This window comes from Molossus molossus, unplaced genomic scaffold (genome assembly GCF_014108415.1).
Source record: "Molossus molossus isolate mMolMol1 unplaced genomic scaffold, mMolMol1.p scaffold_m16_p_4, whole genome shotgun sequence".
Taxonomy (NCBI): Eukaryota; Metazoa; Chordata; class Mammalia; order Chiroptera; family Molossidae; genus Molossus; species Molossus molossus.
The window spans coordinates 94,454,941-94,475,830 of NW_023425377.1; the positions used below are offsets into that span (position 1 = coordinate 94,454,941).

The 20,890-nt window shown below is 35.7% G+C and overlaps 1 protein-coding gene across 1 annotated transcript in view; it reads right to left on the bottom strand.

The window, feature by feature from the left end:
• Positions 1 to 1,640: 1,640 nt before the first annotated feature.
• Positions 1,641 to 20,890, bottom strand: part of ASIC5 (acid sensing ion channel subunit family member 5) — a 30,629-nt gene continuing 11,379 nt past the window's right edge. Inside the window, exons 3-10 of the mRNA XM_036241818.1 lie at positions 19,950 to 20,187; positions 18,255 to 18,380; positions 15,547 to 15,696; positions 14,456 to 14,603; positions 12,751 to 12,807; positions 10,331 to 10,499; positions 4,033 to 4,124; positions 1,641 to 1,965 (exon numbers count right to left, since the gene is read on the bottom strand). Coding sequence (XP_036097711.1) covers positions 1,775 to 1,965; positions 4,033 to 4,124; positions 10,331 to 10,499; positions 12,751 to 12,807; positions 14,456 to 14,603; positions 15,547 to 15,696; positions 18,255 to 18,380; positions 19,950 to 20,187 — 1,171 coding nt within the window. The 3' untranslated portion in view covers positions 1,641 to 1,774. The remainder of the gene's footprint in view (positions 1,966 to 4,032; positions 4,125 to 10,330; positions 10,500 to 12,750; positions 12,808 to 14,455; positions 14,604 to 15,546; positions 15,697 to 18,254; positions 18,381 to 19,949; positions 20,188 to 20,890) is intronic.

Below are 20,890 nucleotides of genomic sequence, written 5' to 3' on the forward strand. Positions count from 1 at the left end.
ATGAATACACAGTAAACATGTGAAATGAAAAAGCAGGTTTCAGATTAATATATACAGCAAGATTCAAAATATGGAAAATCTGAGAAAAATATGGCAAAATATAATATTAGTTACCTTTGAATGGCAGGTACATATTGTATTATTTTCTCAAATTTTACAATTTTTGAATATATTTAACAATTGAAAAGAAAAAGTATCAATTGCATATATCTAGCTTTCTATGTCAATATCTATATATGGTGTTCAATTTTCTTATTTAACTATTGATTTATCACAATGTTTGTGTAATTTTAAGAAAAAATGTTGTACTAATTAAATGCCTTGCTATATTTAAATTAAAAAAACCTAAACAGAGATCGAAGAAGCTGGAGAAACTAACCAGAGAAGTCATAACCTTAAAAGGTGGGGAAGATTTAGGAACTAACATGAAATAGAAGGATATTGCTGTAAAAGATGAGAAGATGACAACAGTTATGGAGGAATAAATCATTATGGTACATTTGAGGGACAGAGGAGGAACTTCCAGGGAGAAACAGGTTGGGAAAGAGGTTTAAAAATGGTGCCGAGTATATAAGATGGTAAGCTTAAAAAGGGTGATAAAAATCAGAAACTGTAATATGATTTGGGGTGAGAGAATTTCACGATACAAGAAATATTTAAGAGTTATTCTGGCAATATTATTCTGTAGTTAATTGGTGAGACGAGATCGTAGCATTCCAGGCATGAAGGCGTGGGTTAGGGTATCTACCCACGATTGGTATTTCAGGGTCTTGAGGTATAATATTCCTAATTTGACTGAGTACTCCTAGATTGACTGGCCTCCCTCCTCTGGCACTAGCACTTGCTTATAATTAAACTTGAAAACAACATCTTAAGATTTTCAGGCGCTATTCTCATGTAGCAGGGAAGGAAACGAGACCCAGCAATAATTGCCAGAATAAATTGAGTGTTCGAATTCTATCACTTGATGATTATTTCTTAAATACCTTTGATAAGGCTTCAGGACAATTCACCATTGATTGATTATTCCTGGAAGCTGTAAATAGGTTGATTATCTGAGGGGTAATGAGTAGGACACCACAACACTTGACTTTCCTTTCTAAATTTAATAAGTGCATACAGATGTTTGGAGAAAATGATGTGCTCGCACTGCGTACTCCCAATATACTACAGATTTAACTTTGTTTTCAGATAGACTTATTTTAAGTATTCATCTGTATAGGAAAGCTATAAATCCTGCCCCTTCAAAAGTCAGTTATACAATAGAACTCATAGGACAAAATAAATAAATAAAATTATGTTGAATTTTAGTAAAATAAAAATCTCTGAAATTTTATAACTCACAAATTATGTATATTCTTTCCTAAATAAGAAGTATCTTGTCTCCTTATATACAGTTTATTTATCAAATCTAATTTACATATGTAGTCATAAAAAAGTCTTTTTCTAGTACCAAAAACATCCATTCATTTAAAAACATTTATGAAATGTCCACTACATAATCTCTACTGTTCTAGATGCTAGGAACTCAATGGTGTATACAAAACAAGACAGTGCTTGTTTTTTTAACATATAAATTAATATATATATAATATACTTATACATATACATAAATACAGACAGAGATAAAAATGTGTATAAAGAGATAGATATTTACAAAGAGTTTTATTGAGTCCTCAAAACTATAACATAAAGTTACATAACAATGAGTTAGTCATGAATAAATCTAAAAATAGTATGAAAAAAAAAGCAAACGTTTTGTTCTAAGTGAACATCAGCATTCTTCTATGTCATTTTTATTCCCCAGGTGATTCTGAGCTGGACGAGCCCCTGGGGTCATTTCAGGTATCTTCAGCAAAAACAAAATGCATATCCAGTAGAAATTGGTGAATATATATTCAATAATTTCTATAATTGTAATCATACTGGCCCCACAAAATAGGCCAAGTTGACCACCAACATCAGCTGTAATACAAACAATACAATGAACAAGTAATATTTTTTTTTATAAAAAGGAAATTAAGTATTACTAGAATTTAAATTATTTGAGATTAATAAATTAATCATAGCTGATATTATATGAGGATGAGTTAATTGTATTAAGTTTGGTATAAATAAATAGTAAATAGTAGCATTTTAATATAATATTCATATATATCATCTCTAAAAGGAGAGAGAGAAAGCAAACATAAAATCCATATCCAAAATATAACTCAAAGACTTTAGAGGATATTAATTCAAATTAATAAAATATGCTCAACAGTTACAAATTTATTTCCATGTGTTGAATGAAGAGTAGAAATGAGACATTCAGATGGCATTATTAGGCAATGGTGTTTTCCATCAACACAAATATCTATGTGATTTGTGACTTCAAGTGTCAAAGCTACTTATTTATTTATTTATTTTTAATTTTTTTTTTTTTTATTGATTTTTGAGAGAGAACATCAATTGGCTGCCTCTCGCATGCCCCGCGCTGGGGATTTGGCCCACAACCTTGGCATGTGCCCTGACTGGGAATTGAACTGGTGACCTCCTGGTGCATGGTCTATGCTCAACTACTGAGCCACACAGGCTGGGCCAATCATGTGTAATACTTAATTTGCTAATCATGTGTAATACTTAATTAAACTAAAATATATTAACACTACCATCTTCTTAAAACATATTGTAAATTGATATTTACGTTTGATGTATGTGCTTTTCTTTTATTGCCATAAAATCTATGCAACATAAATTTTACTATTTTAAAATGTACAGTCGTATGGCACTAAGTACATTCACATAGTTGTGTGCCCATCATCACCATCCATCTCCAGAACTTTTCATCTGCGCAGCTGAAACTCTGTACCCAGTAAACAATACACTGCCTATTCCCCATTCCCGCAGGCCCTAGCAACCATCCTTCCACTTTCTGTCTCTACGACTTTGACTCCTCTGTACTGCCTTTTCAAATAAATTACATCATTCACCTTTTCCTCATTGCCCTGGGCCATGCTTAGGATCGTGCGTGTTTTGTAAATGTGATAATGAAGTGTAGGCTTGCCCCGGAATTTTGAGGAATTTCCTCCTATTCTGGGGCCCGGCTGCCAGTATCTGACTGTTGTCATTTGGCCTGAATCTCACACCCTCTTTTTTCATACGTGACTTCTCAAATAGGCAGCTTGCTGAGGACTGTATGGTGAAGAGTGAGTGGTGGCAACTTAAATGCTAGATTTTGCTAGCTTGGGATCTTCCTTCCCACTCATCCAGGCAAAGTTCTATGTGAAGGTCTGAGATGCCTGACATTCTACCTTGATACGGGATTGCTGAACACTATATTTGTCACTTGCTAAGGCGGGTATGCTGTGTGAATATGAGATAGTGAACACCAGCCTTTTCTTGTGAAAACCCAGCTGAGGTTTTTCTGGAGGTGTGTCCAGGGAGTAGAAAAGTGTCCGACTTAAATGGCAGGTGAATGATGAGCACTACTGAAACTTTTCCTCCATTGATAAGCTAAACTTTAAATACAAAAGACAAAACATTTCATAGACATTTCATAGAGTGGCTAACTACTATTCTATTTTATTTTATTATTTATTTTATTTTATTTTTTTTTATCCTCACCTGAGGACATTTTTCCATTTTTTATTCAGATAGAGTGGGAGGGAGAGAGAGGGAGAGAGAGGGAGAGAGAGAGAGTGAAACATCGACATGAAAGGAACACATCAAGTGGTTGCCACCCGCATGACCCAACTAGGGCCGGGGACAAACTGCAACTGAAGTACATGCCCTTAGTGAGAACCGAACCCCAGTCTCTCTGGACCACAGGCCGACGCTCTAACCGCTGAGCCAAACTGGCCAGGGCTAACCACTATTTTAAAATAACACTTTATGCAGTCTTAGATACCCTCACACTCTCAATCTCCAGACAAGACTTCTATCCTGAACTCAATAATACATCCAACTGCCTCTTGGTATTTCTACTTGGATGTTCAATTGGTATTTCATAGAAATTTTTTTTAAATTGAGGAGCAATTAAATAACACTTACCAAGTAATTCAGACACACTCACTGCTTTTTGCTGCTGGGTTATCTTATAATTTAGGTCACTATAGTTTATTTCAATGTTTACAAGGTTCTCCCTGGGGATGAAAACAGAGTTAATCTAGCTCAAGATTGTCAGAACTACTGTTAATTCCTATTTGACAACAGTAATATCCATTTTTGGTTCAGATGTTATTTAATGTGAAATTAGACTCAACCTCATTGTATTCAATACTAATCACAATACCTTCGTTTGGAGACCACTCTTGTCATGTCGATAATTAGGGAAATTTTTTTTCCCCAGACTCAATAATTTTTCTATGCCTCATTCCTGAGAAACTGGAAAAGCACATTAAATGTAAATATCTACTGAGTAGATTCAAGTATTTACCAACATTTATGTGTGTGTCTAATTTTAACTCAACTCTTGATTCTGTCCTGTGTTACTTATGTGATCCTGGAGAAACTGCATGGTTTTCTTGGGTCTTGGTGTCCTCATTTGTAGTCAAGATTTTAGGGTCAGAATTTTAGAGTTATGGTGAAGAGAAATTAAATAATGTATTAAAGAATTGGCATATAATTGATGTATAATAATGGTAGTCATTTCTTTTAGGTCATTAATATATTAGGCAGAGACTGTTTTTTTAGTGGCATGGATGGACCTAGAGGCTACTATGCTAAGTAAAATAAATCAGTCAGAGAAAGACAAACATCAGAAGCCCTCACTTATATGTGGAATCTAAAGAACAATACAAACAAACAAACAAAACAGAAACAGACTCATAGATACAGAGAACAGACTGACAGTTGCCAGAGGGTAGGAAGGTTGGGAAAAAGATGAAGGGATTAAGAAGTAAAAATTGGTAATTACAAAACAGTCATGGGGATGTAAATTATATCATAGGGAATATAGTCCATAATATTGTAATAACTATGTATGGTACCAAGTGAATACTAGAAATATCAGGGGGAACACTTTGTAAAGTATATAATTATCTAACCACTATGCTGTACACCCAAAACTAGTACAAATTACTATTGAATTAAACTAATTGAAAAACAAAAATAGAAGTTAAAAAAATGTTATATGTGACCAGAATGGCTAATCACTATTTTTAAACAATTCATATGGTCTTAGATACCCTCACACTCTCAATCTCCAGACAAGACTTCTATCTTGACTCGATAACATATCCAACTGCCTCTTTGTATTTCTACTTGGATGTGCAATTGGTATTTCAAGTTCGACCTATTCCAAGTTAAACTCTTGATTGTTCTCCATTTATAATTGAATAACACTGTAAGCCAATCCCGAAGTAACTATTTGTTTTACCTTTAACAAATATCCAGAATCCAATCACCTCTGCTGTGTTTACTTTGCTTCCTGCCACACCAACCTCCATTCTATTCTATCAATACACAAGCATGCTTTTGGCTTAGGATTTTACTCTGCATTTGGTTTTCCATGCTTCTGGAATGTTCTTCTTTCATATAATATCAAGACTAGCTTGCCCTGGCCAGTGTGGCTCTTATGCACCGAGAAAGGTTGATGGTTCAATTCCCAGTCAAGGCACATGCCCAGGCTGTGGGCTCGATCCCTAGTAAAGGGCATGCAGGAGACAGCTGATTGATGTTTCTCTCTCACATTGATGCTTCTCTTTATCCCTCTCCCTTCCTCTCTCTCTAATAATCAATGAAAATACATTTTTAAAAAACCACAAAAACAAGAGTAGCTTTTTAGGTAAGCAGTTTTCAAAGTGTGGTCACAGACCCTGAAGGGTCCCCAATATCACTTTTGGAGGTTCACAAAGTCAAAATTATTTTCATAGTATACTAACATATTATTTGACATTTTCACTATGATTGTTATTTCAAGAGAGCTGCAATAGCCAGTTTTTACATGAAATATTATTTTTATTTTAAAAAATTACTGACAAACTCTGACTATTGAGACTATGATATTTGATAGGCATTTTCACAAAAATGAACAAAATGAACCTGTCCCTGCAAAGAAAACAACTAATAAGATTTTCAGGCAATAATAAATTTTAAGCTTAGCTTTTATGCTAAAATTGGAATTTTGAAAAATTTGTGTCTCCTATGGGCTTAACAATTCCCCAATTTTTAAAGATTTTTCTGATGAGATAAATAATAATATGGAAATAAAATGTATATTATATAATAAAATAAATCAATATTTGGAAGAGCTGCATAACTCAGAGAATTTTCCTAATGACCATTAAATGATGTTCAAAATCATGCATCTGTAAAAAGATCAGTTCAAAGATTCAAAGTATAAGATCAATGGATATTAATATAATTGAGTATGAAAAATTCATTGATACGTTTTGGTATTTCACTGCTGACAGCTTTCAAATGTCACCATTCCCTCTTCTTGCCCCATGAGAGGTAAACTAATGAGAAAGCCCATGCACTCCCTCCTTTGACACCTGGGAAGGTTAAACCACACAAACTCTAGCCCACCTTTGGGATCTGTCATCCAAGTCCTACCTCATAACCACAACGAAAAGCAAACTCAGTACTTTTTAAGAGCTCAAAGAGACTTGAGACCAAAAAGTTTGAGAACCACTGCTTTAGGTCTTTGCTCAGTGGTCACTTTCCCAGGGAGATTTTCTTTGATCACAGTCCTCAACCCTGAGACCAATCTTCCCTGACTCTGCCTTTCTCAGCCCCTTTTTCTCCTTCTTTTTCCTTCATGGCACTTAGCACCCTCTGAGATGACTCTATAGTTATTGTCCATTTCTACCCCAGTGGAAATAAATACAACAATGCAGGGTTTTGTCTTTTGTACACAGGGTATCTCTAATGCTAGGACACCCCTGAATCTTGACACTTACTAGGTGCTCATTTTATGGACAAATTAGGGGACAAATTAAAGATGAAACCAGTGCATGAGTGGATAAATATGAACCTGTCCATCTTCTAAGATAAGGTAGAAACCAACCACCTGGTGATTTTCAGTTGGCAATAATAATTGTCATTAAGAGTGGATTCTATTAGCGTTGTTTCCTGGAATTATATGGTGTTCTTTAATATATCTAAGAAAGATAACTATAAATCACTCTCCTTATTGTTTACAGTTTTAGAAATCAATGTTCCCAAATATACTTAATTCAAAATGTATCATTAATATGTTTACTTAATTTTCATTGGTTTAGCCCTGGGTAACAGGACAATCTACTATGTTTAAGTCAATAATCAGAGGGTACTGTAATATTTGCAAATAATAAAACAATTTCCAAATTGAAGGAAATAATAAGGTTGCCTTGGAAGTCTAGAAATTTTGGTAATATTGCAATCTTTTTGTCCTCCATTGTGCTTCTAATTTGCATGTATACTGATAATAATGTTTACTTTCCCTAGCACAAAATCCATAACCATTTCCAGACAATATTCATCTGTGTTTTGACAGAAGATAAGTTCATCCTCTTCAAAAATAATGATATTTACTCAACTCCCTTAGGCAGGTGAGTTGTCCAGTAATTTGGACCTCACTGAATCTATGCCTCATGATGATCATAAAATTGTTCAGCATTGAAGTCCCAGAATATTTGTTTTTGTCAGAAGATGCATTATTATAAAATAAAATCTGCATTTTAGTAAGGATAAGGAAATCAAAGAAAATTTGAGTGATTTTGTATTTACAAAACACTAATGAAATGCTTCTAGGTATTTGAATATGAGTGTTGTATTAAGGGGAATAAAATGGTTTTGAACAAAGCATTTTATTCAAACAATGCAGAGATTGCTATTTTATACAACTTTTAACTAAAATTTGTTAAATTAAAACAGAACAATTTATGAAGTTCACTTGTTTTACTAATGGAACGGGCCTAAATCCAGCTATAATATATCCTTATATTTACTTCCACACTGCCTACATCAGTCTGGCTAAGCTTTTCATCATCTTCTCAATAAGGTTCATCAATTGCCCCAGGAGGTCCTGAATTCCAAAAGTTTGAAATTGGCTTGTGCCCTTGGAAGAAACATATCCAGGCTTCATGATTAAGTTAGAAATTGTTTTCAAAAAAAAATTTTTTTTTCTTTCTTTTTTAAGGAAGGGAGAGGGAGAGAAAGAGAGAGAGAGAGAGAGAGAGAGAGAGAAACATCGATGAGAGAGAATATCAATTGGCCGCCTCTTGCATGCTGCCCACTGGGGGTCTGGCTCACAACCTGGGCAGGTGCCCTGAGCAGAAATTGAACCGGTGACCTCTTGGTGCCTGGGTTGATGCTCAATCACCGAGCCACTCTGGCCATGCAGAGATTGCTTTCTAAAAATATTTTATTGCTGCTAAAGTTTCACATCTGTTCTCCTAACAAATTACATTTTTGTGTTCTGGTTTATTACTCTTTGATTTCTGGTACCTGTTCACAACCAGTTTCCTAGATGCATGTGTGGCTTCAAACCACGGGCTCTATCTAGTATTTGGATACCCAAGTTCGGCTGCGTTTGTTCAGCTACTTGCCTTAGATTTAGTGGTAATGGCTTCCAATATTCACAACAGTGTAAGGTCCCCACATGTCAATTATGTGATAAGATTAATTGTAGGATGATTTATAATGAAAGGTAGTAGTTTGGGCATATTATTTTGAATTAAAGTTACTTAAAAAAGAGCCAGTGCAAGAGGACATTCTGGATTTTGTTTATCCCCTTGAAAGAAAACATCAATCTGTCATTTGAAAGGTGCCTTCCCTGCAGCAGGAGGCTGAAAGGCATCCTTATCAGAGACGGGGATTGAAGGTAAGAAGTGGCATAAACAAATCCTGTTACTTCTTCATTAATACTGCTCCCAGCTCAAAACCCGTTGTCTTGTCAATTTCACAAATGTATTGTTTCTTTGTCTAAAAGGTATAAAAGCTGCCTGCATAGGTCACTTTTTTGAGTCATATTTTTATGATCTCCCAAATATATGAAATTAAATTTGTTTTTCTCCTTTTAATCTGTATTATGTCAGTTTAATTATTAGATTAGTCAGAGAACCTGGAAGGAATAAAGGAAAAAGTTGTTTTTTTTTCCGCCTATAACAATAACCTAAGTTTTTGGAAAAACACAAAACCATGTCCTGTAGGATCATCTTGTTTACCCATGGTTGTTTTTTTTTCTGATTCACCAATGTGTCTCCAAAATCATGCCCACATTCTCTGCATACTAATAATTTTGAAACTCGGGAGATCTCTGTTAGCCCCAAGTTATATGAAGTGCTTTTCTCAGTCATATTTAAGTATATAACAGGAATAGTACTATGGGTAAATCAGTTTCCCATATTCAAATGGAATACAAAGAGACACCTGTAGGAGACAGAAGTGTTAAAAATATAATTGCAAATTTCTAGCTTTCCATCTCTTTTTCTGCTAAATGCTCGAAATCACACCTTGTCAACCTCGTCTTGATGAAAATGCTTTTTCTTCCTCATTTGCAAAGATCATTTTATTATTTAGGCATTTACATGGAAAGAGTGTTACTTATTAGATTAAAATAAATACCAAGCTAAAACTAGAATTTAAGTATGCTTTCAAAGTTTGGGACTTGGCTGTACATAAATCAGCTCTTAAATAGTTAATATATTTTTATTATAACAAATGTAAGTATAAATACCAGTGTACTATATTGATATTTCAGGTCCTTTACAAGTATAAGTAAAAACTAAGACGAATATTAAGGTTGCCTCCTGATTTTAAAAAAGATAGTTCTTTATGAAGTTTACCTTGTAAATTCTAAGTAACAGCATGGGCTAGCAGAAAGAGACCTAATTTAAACCTCAGTTAATTAAAATTGGAATTATATATCTCTGTGGACAACTATGTGGAGAACAGAACCATAGCTCTTGGACATAATTTCTTTCTGTACCACTGACTGCATTCAGAGGACAGTTACTTGAAATACAGTGCTTTGGTTTCCTCATCTATAAGACAAGAATAATGATTTGTGCTCCATCTACTTATATCGTTATTAGGAGACTCAATTTATATAATATACAAAAGTAAAAAAAAATTTTCATATCTTAAAGCATTAAATGATATGATTAACTGATATTAAAGCATTTTTATTTTTCCAAGTCAGGCCAATAACGGTAAGATTGTGAGCAGATAAGTCAAGCATACCTCATTTTACTTTTCACACAGTTAAATTAAGGGATTGGAATTCCAGTGTGTCACTGTTAATTCAGTGATGGAAGCCATTGCCTCTGATTGATCCGAATTTTATTTCCTGAATCTTTGAAAGTTTTGAGTAAAGAAACTATTCATGTTAATAACAAATAATTTACAAGACTGAAAATATTACCTGATGTATTGCTGGCTTTGATTCAACTTTTTGGAAAGGAGTTTCAAAGCTTTTTGACTTGGAAAAGTAGAATAAGAAATAGTAGCAGGGTATTCTGTTTCTTCACAAGGAACAGGGCAGCTAGAATTATGTGTTCCCATTGTACACAATCCCTTAACTTCGATGTGGTCTGAAATGAAAATCCAGACAGTACGTTCAGGAAGAGGATTATTTCGCAGTGGGGAAGGCAGAGCTTGAACATTTTTTATCATTTTATTTTTAATGCTAAAAAAAGTGGTTAACAAGCCCTGGCCGGTTTGGTTCAGCGGTTGGAGCATCGGCCTGCGGTACAGAGAGACCCGGGTTCGGTTCCTGCTAAGGGCACGTACCTCGGTTGCAGTTTGTCCCCGGCCCTGGTTGGTCGTGCGGGTGGCAGCCACTCGATGTGTCCCTTCACATCGATGTTTCTCTCTCTCTTTCTTCCTCTCTCTCCCTCCCGCTCTATCTGAACAAAAAAAATGTCCTCGGGTGAGGATTAAAAAAAAAAAAAAGTGGTTAACAAGTTGTATCACTAGTTTCTTAACAAAAGGTACTTATATTTTATTTTTCAGCATTGATACAGCAAAGGAGACAAAACATAAAACATAGGAGCTGTTCTCCTTGGGTGAACTGAATCACAAGATTCAGATATTTGTTAGAAAAAAAATAAACTCTTTCCAGAATGTCTCTGAGCTTATTTTCATAAAATATTAGACATTTGGACAGGAGATAAAAAGAAAGTTGTTGGTGTGACCTTCTGTCACTTTTAGAGGAACTTTCCATCATAATCCTAAAAACCAGTATCTCAGGTTAAAACTAAAGTTGTGTTTGGGATTATCTCAACTTTTTATGGTGTGAAATATACTGCCGGGCATTGAGACTTATTTCTGTGGGCCCCAGTGACTTCTAAGTCAGCCGCTGAGGTTCTCTGTCCTCTGTCCTCTCTTCACCCCTGGAGAGCAACTGACCTATACATGGAAATGTGTACTGGACAAGCCCTTACAGGGAGCGGTATCTGTCTTCAGTTTTCTTTTGGACAACCTCCCAGTGCCTAGTTTCACTGCTTCTTAGTCTTGGTAGATATTCTGGTTATTGTTTTTTCTGTGGTTTTATTATTGAAACTCATTTTCTTATGAATGTTTTGTTCACCAAGACCCCTTGAGTAATGATCAACTTTTGGCTTGTTTTCCTGATTCTAACTTTGATACTCCTTCAGGGTATGACTTCATGGGCATCTTCTAGTTTTTTAAGACTATTAGTAATAACCACCACCTTTTCTCTATACTTACACAAATACATGCAATAACACACACGTACACACACACGTGCACGCGCATACACACACACACACACTCTTCGGATCTTATTATCCCACAACACTCCTACAACTCATTACCCCACAGAACTGCATGCATGATTTGTTGCCCCAAGCTGTCCCTCCAGCCTTCATCAGGAGTAGGAAATTACAAGAAATTAGGCCACTTGACTTCAGTGGTCAATAATATGACTTCTGCATATTCAGCTTTTAAGGTAATTAAAAAATATATATCTAAGATTGCTTCTACGCATACCCATTCCATAAAATATTTTACAACCATCAAAAAGAACATGTTAAATCTATTCCTGTTGTCCTGGATATATTTCCACAATGGATTAGAAAACCAAGTTAGTAGAAGAGTATATAATGTGATTTCATTTTAATAAAATGATCCACGACTTATAGACATTAATATGAATCTGTATATGTAGAGAAAATGATGGTGGAATATACTAGAATGCTAACATTGGTTAGGGGTTAAGGTAAGAAATATGTAAGCAAAAATGTTTGCTGTTTAATGAGAAGTTATCCATCTATAAATATCACATGCATGGTTGTGATTACATTTATATAAAATTTTATATATGCATTTATATATAATGTATGTATAATGAAATTAATAAATAAAAGGATGGTCATCTAAATAGGGACAATAATTTTCAGAGTGAAGTAACTTCTACTAATTTTGACATGATTTTTTTCTGTTCTGTAATGTTTGATCTAGTCACAACAAGCATGCTTTATTTATGGAATGAGGAAAAAAACAAAATTATTTTGATTATACAGAAGTATAAAATTTTTAAAAATGTGCAAACTTGGGAATAAAAACCAGAATTCTCCTACTGTTACTTTGTCATGCATCTTTCATTTAGGTATGTCTTGAAATCAGAGGGTTTTTTTGTTTTATTTTACTATGTCCGTTAAGCTACTAATATTCTTAATTTTAAGAACATTAAAAAATCCCTAGTTAGTCCTTCTTTTGTTTTATCTATGGACTATTCATAGTATAATTTAATGTGTTGTGTTACTATGAGCAGCTTTCATGTAAGTCATTGAAAATAAAATAATATATTAAGCCACTTACCAAGTGTAGGAGAAACACAATTGTAAAACTTTTGTAGGTCACACTCTATCCCATTTCCTTAAAAAGAATAGGTATAAATATAGAGACTTTACATTTCATGAAGTAAACAACATAATGGAAAAATACCTTTCTTTCATCCATCCACTCACCAATCTACCCATCATCCACCAATCTACCCATCTGTACATTTCTTCTTTTGCAAAAGAGTAAGAAAACATGCTACTAGTTAGTCTATGAAAATATACATTGGGAAGAAGAATAACGTTTTTGTTTCTTTCCATCACTCTATATCATTCTAAAATTATTTAAGTTAATGATAATTTTAAAATGTTGGAGGCTTTGAAATTTTTTTTTTTTTAAAGAGGCTTTGAAGTTGAAAACTGCTTTCACATTTATCAGCTCATTTGCTCCAACTCTTAGCCTGTGATGTGGGAATCATCATTTTACCAGTTTCCATGAAGAAACTAAGGTTCAGAATTGGCCTGCCCTGGCCTTTGGGGGAGGGGTCATAGCTCATTCTCTTCACCTTCTATCCTGCTCTCTCTATCCATTGGGGTGTGTGTGTGTGTGTGTGTGTGTGTGTGTGTGTGTGTGTGTGATATCAAACCAATACTCACACACACACTTCACACAGCTGGTGGACTGCCTTTCAGGCAGCAGGATAGGACAGGTAAGTACCAATACTTGTTAAGCACCTGCTGTGGACCTTGAGACACATTGTTAAATCAGTGTGTAGCAGAGCTGGATGTGATTTCAGGCTGATTCTGAAACCTTAATCTTTGCACCTTAGTACTGTTTGTACTATTTGCCTATTGCTATAACCCATGTGATTTCTGGGATTAACCTCAATGTTTAGTCAGTAGTCCTGAAAATAACCAAAAGAGACTGGACCCTTGCAATTTGTGGATAAGATCTGGGCTAGCTATTAGGAAGTTCTCTTTGTGAAGGAACTGAAAGAATTTTTTTTAAACCACCTCCAACGTGAAGTAAAAGTTACTCGTCAAGTGCCTTACCTCTTGCAGCGATGTTTCTCCCATTACACAGAACAATAAAATGAGGAAACAACCCACATCTGAAAAGCGGATTCCGAGGACTCCTCAACAAATTGCAGTGAAAGTGCTTTGGCTATTTCATTTAGTGTCCACAAATCTCTACTTTTCCTCATCTATATGTAGACGCAGAGGCATACGTGAAGATCAAACCAAATAGAAACATTATCCTGAAAGCACTTGGAATATCCTAAAGTTTGTGCAGATTCATGCTTTGTGTTTTATATTTCACCTTGTCTAGTTTCTGGTTCATACGAGTTATTCAGTTTGTAAGAAGTAATACATTTTAAAATTATAAGCATTATTTTCATCTATCAATTCAGACTTTTCTCCAGTAACTTTGAAAAGATAATTAAGAGTGATAAATCAGAGCCAGAGGTAGCACTTTTACAGACCAGTTTTTGGAGGGGTCAGAGGACAATAGTCAGAATTCCAGAAGGAGGGAAGTGATGATTCTCAAAACTCCCAGGAAATAGTTTGTCAGAGATCAGTTATGAGAACAGAGGTAGCATTAGTATATCTGTGTGGGAGGTAGTGTAGTGTGGTGTGTGTGTGTGGGGGGCCCTAGCGGATGGAAAGCAATTTTATAATATGTTGTTTCTCATGTTTCCAATTAAGTAAATAAAGGAAGGGAAAAGCTGCTGTTCTCCACTTACCAGGAAGAAGGAAAGGTAAACACCCACACTGCTTCTCTATGTGCCGTGCTTTGCACTCTTTCAGGCAACCAGAAGTGCTGTAGGTACTAAACTTCTGCAGCTTGATGCTAGGGTTGCATTCTCCCCAAGGGTATTCTTGATGAACTGTCTTAAGATAAAATAAACACGTGATTCAGATTTTTCTGAGCCAATCCACTGCTTTAAACCCCAAGAAGAGAGGCTGATATGCATTTTCAGCTTTCCCTTAGAACTTTCTGATTTTTTTTTTTGGTTGACTACATTAGCCTATTTCGCCTACTCTACTAACCTGAAAATCTCTGAAGGTAAGAATAACAGTGGTCTTTTATGTATATCCCAAATGTTCTGTACCCGTAGTGAATTGATAAAATCAGACAGACGGATTGCTCTAAATGTTGATTCATATAAAAATATTATCATTTATGGAAATGATATGTTAGCATATCGATCAGCTTACCTACAAAACGACAACCAAATTCGCACCCAAAAAGTCCTTTATTGAGCACCTATCATGTACTAGGAAATATGGTAAGTGCTTACTTTATGTGATTTCACTTAAATTTGATAACAACCGCAAAAAGGAAATGTTACTCCTAGCCCCTCCCATACACACCCCCAGTGAGGAGAGGAGAGAGAAATTCAGGGAGTTAATTAAAGAAGTTCCAAAGCAAGTGGCTGGCAATCAGAGACCTGGCAGACATGTCTGACTTTAACATTTGTGGTTTTCCCACTTACTGTTCTCCTTCACAGAACATCTCATTGAGAAAACACACAGTTCAGCAAGTCAGGTATTCATTTCCTCATCCTCACTGAGCCTTTCCATCTCTACGGAGATTTAAAGTTACCTTGGATTTGCTAGCCTCCTAGCTTTCACTTATATTGTATGAATTCACTGTGTTTACTAAATGTGTGTATACAAGGAAAGTATCTGAAATGAAACTGGGGTTTCCAGGGGTGTTCTAAAGGCGTGGAAGAAAGGAGTTTCTAGTGAGAAGTGTCATTTATACATATATGCACTTAATACCCTACCACCTCGCCGATTCCCTCAAACTATTCATTTTGCCAATATTTACCTTCACTTGGCGGATGGTAACCCGTGCATGCATTCCCACGGGTGATGACAAACCTAGACCATCAAACTGTGGCACCTTCTTTGGTGAATGAATGACAAAAATGATCCCGGCATCAACAAAACCAAGAGTGGGGTCATCAGTGAATTTCTCCTGAAACAAAAATACACCCCGCCCCGAAATTACAAATCGATATCAATTCTACAGATTTAGTTTTATAACATGATAGCATTTGATTTAAAATCAAATATTTCTTATCACTCTTTTTATAGACAAGCTGTGAAAATTAAACCCCTAAGACACACATACTTTTTAAGGGTGAATGACATTTCAAGACTTGGACAGTTGTGCGTGGATCATTTTCACCTAAGATGAAGGCCACATTTTAATCATCTAATTTCTGGTTCTCTCTTCACCTAGTTGCTTTCCCCTCGGCTGTTCTCTTTGCTTCATTTATTTTAGAAAATTATTTGGCATTCTTCTCTGCATAATAAAAATCTCTGGTCTTATTTAAAATTCAAATTTATTTTCCCACAAGAGTGAAGACATACTATTTCTCTAACCACAGTGATTTTCTTTTATCAATCTTATGTCAGATGAAGAAATTTAAGACTATGCCTCTGGGGACTGGGCTATTAGTTGGAATTTCAGGCTATAAAGAGAAGGACCGGACTTGGGAATATTGCGATTCTTCTTATGAACAGTGTACTGCATTTTGGAATTACATTTAATAAACGTGCTTAATATTCCACTTGTAACTCAGAAGCCTGTTTCTGTCACCTGTTATGACACTGCATGAGACACTTAACTGGCTCATATGGAAAAATATTTCAGCACCATTTACTTAAGGAATGTTTTATTGGATTTTCAGTTTTTAATTTCATTCTAAAGTATTTAGGAAATTCTAGCTTGTAAAATTTATATTATATGTGAAAAAGCCATATGGCTTATATTTGACTGCCTCGAAAATATTGATCCAATAAGCATACAAGCATGGTTCATGCATTGCTCTGTACAGTGCTGTGTTTAAACGTAAAAATAAGTGCCTTGAATGGGACAGAGGAAGTTTGAAACATACTTGAAGAAAAACTCTTTGAAAATAGCCAATGGGCTATTTACTTTGATCGGGAGGTGGGTAATTTGAGGGGATTTGGGGGAGACTACGTTATTTCTCAGCTTTGTCATTAATTGTGTGTTTTTCTCAGCATTTTAGCATGTTCACTTCTTTTTTTTTCCTCACCCAAGGACATTTTTCCATTTTTTGTTCAGACAGAGTGGGAGGGAGAGAGAGGAAGAGAGAGAAAGAGAAACGTCGATGTGAAAGGGACACATCGAGTGGCTGCCACCCGCACAACCAACCAGGGCCAAGGACAAACTGCAACGGAGGTACGTGCCCTTAGCGGGAACCGAACCCGGGCCTCTCTGGACCGCAGGCCGACACTCTAACCGCTGAGCCAAACCAGCCAGGGCATAGCATGTTCACTTCTAAAACCACAACAATAGAGTCAAACACCTCTAAGTGTTCAATATTAAATTAGTTGTGCAAGACAGAAGGTGTGGACTTAACCTTGGGCGAGAGCTCTATCAGGTACTCTGGAAGGTAACACCACCACCTTATTTCTAAGGTGTTTGCACATCTAAAACTTAAATACTCAGAACTTTTTAGATAATTTACACATTTATAGAAACTAGGCTAAGGCAAAATCCACCTATGCAATATTCTTTTTTTTCCCAAAAAGTTTAAAATAGTTTATTGAATTTTAGAGAGAAAGAAAGGGAGAGAGAGAGAGAGAAACATTGATGTGAGAGCACAACATTGACCAGCTGCCTCCTGCATGCCCCCTCCCAGGGATTGAGCTAGAAACTTGGGCACCTGCCCTGACTGGAAATTGTACTGGAAACCTCCTGGGGCATGGGATGACACCCAACCAACTGAGTCATACCACTCACGGTTATACAATATTCTTTATATAGAAATTATTTTTTTCATCACCTTTGCAGACCATCCATTCAATGGTTTGTGAAATATCTATGTATGGTTTCTTTCTAAAACACATTGCCTTATTTACATAGAAATCTAAAATTTATGTTTTTAAATGCATAGCATCGTCTAAATTAACTATTCATTTTGAGTTAGAAATGTTTGGTTTTCTATTTTGTGACCGAATAATTTCCTGGAGTTATAGTGATGGTAGTCAGTGATATTACTAAAAATGTCCAGGTTACGCCTCTAAATTTTGTCTTTTAATCTCTAAGTCAATAGTTGTATCCATAGGACTCTATGGGAGGTTAACAAAGAACAAAATAATATCCAACTTGTAGGAACAATTTGACAGGGCAACATATTTTGATCAAATCTTTATCTTTATTTATTTATTTTAATTAATTAATTAATTTATTTATTTATTTTTGTTACAGTTGTTTCTTCTCCCCCCCACTGATCCCCATCCCTCTCCCCTCCTGCCCTGTCCCCAGCTTTGTTGTCTATGTGCATTGTTCATGCATACATGCATATAAGTTCTGTGGTTTATCTCTCTCCTACCACCCCCTCTTCTGGGGATTGTCAGTCTGTACCCCACTTCCATGTCTCTGGGACTACCCCATTCCTCAGACTGTTATGTTCATTATATTCCACAATGATCAAATCTTTAAAAACCCATGTTTACTATTACTTGTCTTAAGCTCTGGGAAGGTTTAGAAAAATGCAATACCTGGTTGACATTGAAGAGCAAGCTTAAGCCTCGTCCAGAGACACTCACTTTTTTCTTTGCTTCGAAATTTTCACCATGATTAAAAGTAAAACAATTTCCATATTCAGTGAAGACATGTACAAAATCCTTCAATATGTAAATGAATGAAATAAAACACAGGTATTTTTGTCGTTTCTAAAGTCTAAATTGCTATAGCTTTTTTTTCTTAAATCACAGATGTCTAAATGCAGAAATATCAGAAAGAATAGACAGTCTAATGATGTTTTCATTTTTTGTAATATGCACTTATTCATTTGTAGGTGATTGAGACATTTTTGTATATAATTTAGCATAATTTAAAAACATTTGAAAAGTTATTTGATTTATACTGACTAAGGACTCACGGAAACTTACCTATATTTTACCTATGGAGAACTCCCTCGGCATCCTCTCTAACGAGCCACCCCGCCCCCACAGTGCCTGGTCACAGTGGGGCAGCCATCACACTCGCCCGTTTGACCCTCGTCCTTCAACCACCCTCCCTACGAGATGCACACGTGACAAGCTGGACCAGCCTTAATACCCCACTGCCTCTTGTCAGAGATTGGTTTAGGAATTGATGTGTCCCAAGTGGCGGTAATTAGAGTCTTCCAAGGGATTAACAAGGGATTGCAAGAGTGGGTAACATAGGTAACTAGGATAAGGAGAGGCCAGAGTTCTCTGTGGGAGGAGGACTCCTGCTGAAAGGAGCCAACAGGAGTCATGAGATGGAAATGGAAACAATGTTACTGATCGTCTCAGAGTCTGTTGCCTGAGCCTTTCTGAAGCCAGTTCCACTCTTAGAGCTTCCATTAATTTAACTCATTCTTTCCTCTTTTTCTTCAATTTACCAGAGTTGGGTTCCTGTCATTTGTACCTGAAAAAGTCATGTCTAATACAAAATGCCTTGGTGATAAATTTAAATATATTTGTAAATCAAAAGCAACACAGAAGAGCTTCTTCTCTAAGAGTTTAGAGCAGGGCTTCATCTCTGTCAGTTGTCTCTCAGGCACTTTTCCGTTACTGTGGGCTAAAGAAGCTGCCAGAAAAGTTCGGAATTGTGTTCCAGAACCATGAATTTGTGAATCACCTAACGACACTTGCTACAGAATTGCTGATACAGGAAATGATGAGCCAAATTGCCTGTATGTCCTTTTGCTGACAGATTCCAGATATGCCAATTTTTTTCTCACATGTAAATTAATTATATAAACAAAAACAAGATTTTGTAAGTGATTAGAGAAATATATATATATTTTATAGTCAAATGCTGGGGCTTTCTCATTTTCTATAACCTCTAATATAATAACACAAACATAAAAACAGAATATTGGTTGCTTAATGATAATAAGAATGCTATCTTAGAAAATACTGTTCACTGATGAATGGGAAAAATTAAAATATCCTCCAGTGTTAAATCTGTGTTTCTTTTGGAATGACTATCCTGTAAGAAAAATAACCAAAGATTTCTGTTTTTTTACCTTTTCTTACCTAATTACTTGTAAAAGAAAAATGTCTCTTATGTATCCATACACCCTGATATCATAAGGATGAACTATTGAAATATAATCTTTAAGCAAATTTAGATTGTCCCTGGGAATAAATGTTATTTCAATGTGAAACAGTCTGATAAAATAGCTTATGATATTGATGCTATTCAAAGGAACAAATCATTACCTGTGAACCACACGGCTTTCCAAAAAAGTCACATTCCAACAAAGTGGTATTGTTGAGATAAAAACCATATTTCTTGACAAATTCTGTAATGCTGAAGTTTTGTTGACTTGCAAGAAAATCAATAGCCTCTTTAAAACCAGTGGAATTGGCACTAATTTCCTGGTGATGGAGGACTTTGGATACAATATTCCATAAGAAAAAAATAACACCAAATTTGGCTACGGCGTCCATTTGGAACCTATCAGTGGGATAAAGGCAATATTTAGAATAATAAAAAGTTGTTATTCTCTAGAGGACAGAGACCAAACATCTAGACCATCCTCTATCATCTTCTCCAGCTTCTCTCCTACATTTTCTCTCATTCACAATACATGCAAGCAAAATTAGACTCCTAAAAGGTCTTTGTCAGAGGCTGCAATTGACCTTGTCTTTGTACATAGTTTAATTTATCTTCCAGACTTTGATATGTATACATCCTGATGGATCTTCAAGATCCAACATAAAAGGAGAGGCAGCAATGTGTAGGAAGATAGACTGTGGAGCCTGATATCTTTGCTATTGTGGTTGCTTTGTACTGTTTCCATGTCTTTGCTGGAACTGTAGTTTTCTTATATTTAAATTTTTTTTTTCTTTTCTTTATTGATTTGGAGAGAGAGGAAGAGAGAGGGAAAGAAACATAGAAACTTTGATCAGAGAGAACATTGATTGGCCGCCTCCTTCATGCCCCATACTGGGGATTGGGTTTACAACCTTGGCATGTGACTTGACTGGGAATTGAACTGGCCACCTCTTGGTGCATGGGTCGATGCTCAACCACTGAGCCACACCAGCTGGGTGAAACTGTAGTTTTCAACATCCCCTTCCTTGTATGTATCTGGTTACAACCTGGAGTTCATTATTGGGCAGAAGCTATGGTCACTCACTCTCGTTGGGCTCATTGC